General features: G+C 37.0%; 1 protein-coding gene across 1 annotated transcript; it reads right to left on the reverse strand.

Moving 5' to 3' along the window:
* Positions 1 to 1,127: 1,127 nt before the first annotated feature.
* On the reverse strand, positions 1,128 to 2,101 carry LOC116105869 (ERAD-associated E3 ubiquitin-protein ligase component HRD3A-like). Its single transcript, XM_031392264.1, has 2 exons — positions 1,889 to 2,101; positions 1,128 to 1,599 (listed from the first exon to the last, which is right to left on the reverse strand). The coding sequence occupies exons 1-2, from the start codon at positions 1,985 to 1,987 to the stop codon at positions 1,318 to 1,320; spliced, it is 381 nt and encodes a 126-aa protein (XP_031248124.1). The 5' UTR covers positions 1,988 to 2,101; the 3' UTR covers positions 1,128 to 1,317.
* Between the last annotated feature and the right edge of the window lie 6 nt (positions 2,102 to 2,107).

Below are 2,107 nucleotides of genomic sequence, written 5' to 3' on the forward strand. Positions count from 1 at the left end.
CCTGTTCCATAGTACTTAGTACCTAAGCAAACTCCCAATTTCAATACTTTAATCCTGCCTCTCACTCAGCTCTTTTAGCTCAACATGTGAATTTTGTTCCTGTTAATCATCAAGGTGCCACTGATGGGGACTATAGTCCTAGTTTTGGTCATAAAGGTGTTAGTGTTGCTGGCTATAATCCTGTTCCATAGTACTTAGTACCTAAGCAAACTCCCAATTTCAATACTTTAATCCTGCCTCTCACTCAGCTCTTTTAGCTCAACATGTGAATTTTGTTCCTGTTAATCATCAAGGTGCCACTGATGGGGACTATAGTCCTAGTTTTGGTCATAAAGGTGTTAGTGTTGCTGGCTATAATCCTGTTCCATAGTACTTAGTACCTAAGCAAACTCCCAATTTCAATACTTTAATCCTGCCTCTCACTCAGCTCNGCATGTTGAAGTTGCTGCAACAGAAAGCTGCTTTCTTTTGTGTCTGTGTGGTGTTTCTAGAGGAGAATTTTGGGAAGGTGCTGGCTGTGGAGCTGCAGCTTAATTGCTGCATTTTTCTGCTGTTCCATGGACAGTTCTGCAGGTTTTGCAGTTTCTTGTCTGCTGGAAGTTAAGCTTATTCTGGGGAGGCTGCTTGGATGTTCCCGGCTGTTCTAGACTGGCAGTTTCCGGGAGTGTTTTTTCTGGAGTTGCAGCTCAATTGTTTGCATTTTTGCAACTTGTGCAGTGTTGGTTCAGCATCTGAAAACTGATTTTTTTGGCAGCTTCAGCAGTGTATAGTTGGCTGGATACATTTTTCATTTGAGTTAAAACTTAAAAGTACTTTTACAATTGTACTCCTTTAACACTTTTGATTTGAGTTAGAAGTACCTTTTATAATTGTGTAGTTTCCTGGATACACATTTCATCTTAGTTAAATCTACTTTTACAATGTACAAACTACAAAGTACTTTTACAATTGTACTCCTTAACACATTTCATTTGAGTTAGAAGTACCTTTTACAATTGTATAGTTTGCTGGATGCACATTTCATCTGAGTTATATCTACTTTTACAATGTATAAATTACTTTTACAATGTACAAAGTACTTTTACAATTGTACTCCTTAACACATTTCATTTGAGTTAGAAGTACCTTTTACAATTGTATAGTTTGCTGGATGCACATTTCATTTGAGTTAAATCTACTTTTACAATGTACTCCTTAGTTAGAAATTAGCCATCTTGTAATCAAATTAAATACAACAGTATTAACTACAAAGGTACAAATGGGCTCTATACTCAAAAAACAAAGTGAGATTACATAGTCATGTTGAGATGAGAGCCATTATAGCACTAAATGTACCATAATAGCATTAACTACAAAGGTACAAATGGTCCTTAATACCACTAAATTTACCATTTGTAGATTCTGCTTAAGCCCCACGTGAAACATTTTTGCCAACTGGTAAAATACCTTCTGGTGAGCCGCATTGCCAACCGCTAAAAAGTATTTGCATGCTAACTTCACATCTCTCTTCACTCCACTCCTTTTCAGATACATTACTCCAAGGTTATAATGCTCACTAGCCTCTTCATTATCAGCCGCCTTCCCAAAGTACACTTTTTCCTATAGTACAAAGAATTGGTTTTCATTCTAAACTCTTCAAATAACTCCTTAATAGACTTTAAAGAACTTAATCAATATAGATGACAGCAAAAAGGGATACTAGCATTCAAGCAAAAATAGTGCAAAAAACATCACCGATGCTATAAGTAGCATTAAATCTCTTTTGGTTAGTTACTTCTAAATTCAATTTTATATGATGCCAACCCAAGAGTAATTATCTCGGATACTAAATTAATGCACTTGAAAACTCAAAATGTACAAAAACCACTACAGAAGCAAAGGAACTTACTGTGGTGTAATTTTTCTTTTCCACTTCATAGCCCTTGACATGCAAATACCCCATTCCATTATACGCCGAATAAAGCTGCTGTCTAGAAGCGTCAGCCATTCAAGTGCCTTAGTGTAGTTCCTTTCAACACCAGCTCCTCCTGCATATATCTCTCCAAGAAATTCCATGGACTGGGGTTCACCCCTATCCGCAACCTTGGAAAACCATGCCAATGCCTTG

Source organism: Pistacia vera, unplaced genomic scaffold, assembly GCF_008641045.1.
Source record: "Pistacia vera cultivar Batoury unplaced genomic scaffold, PisVer_v2 Contig507, whole genome shotgun sequence".
In the NCBI taxonomy this organism is placed as follows: Eukaryota; Viridiplantae; Streptophyta; class Magnoliopsida; order Sapindales; family Anacardiaceae; genus Pistacia; species Pistacia vera.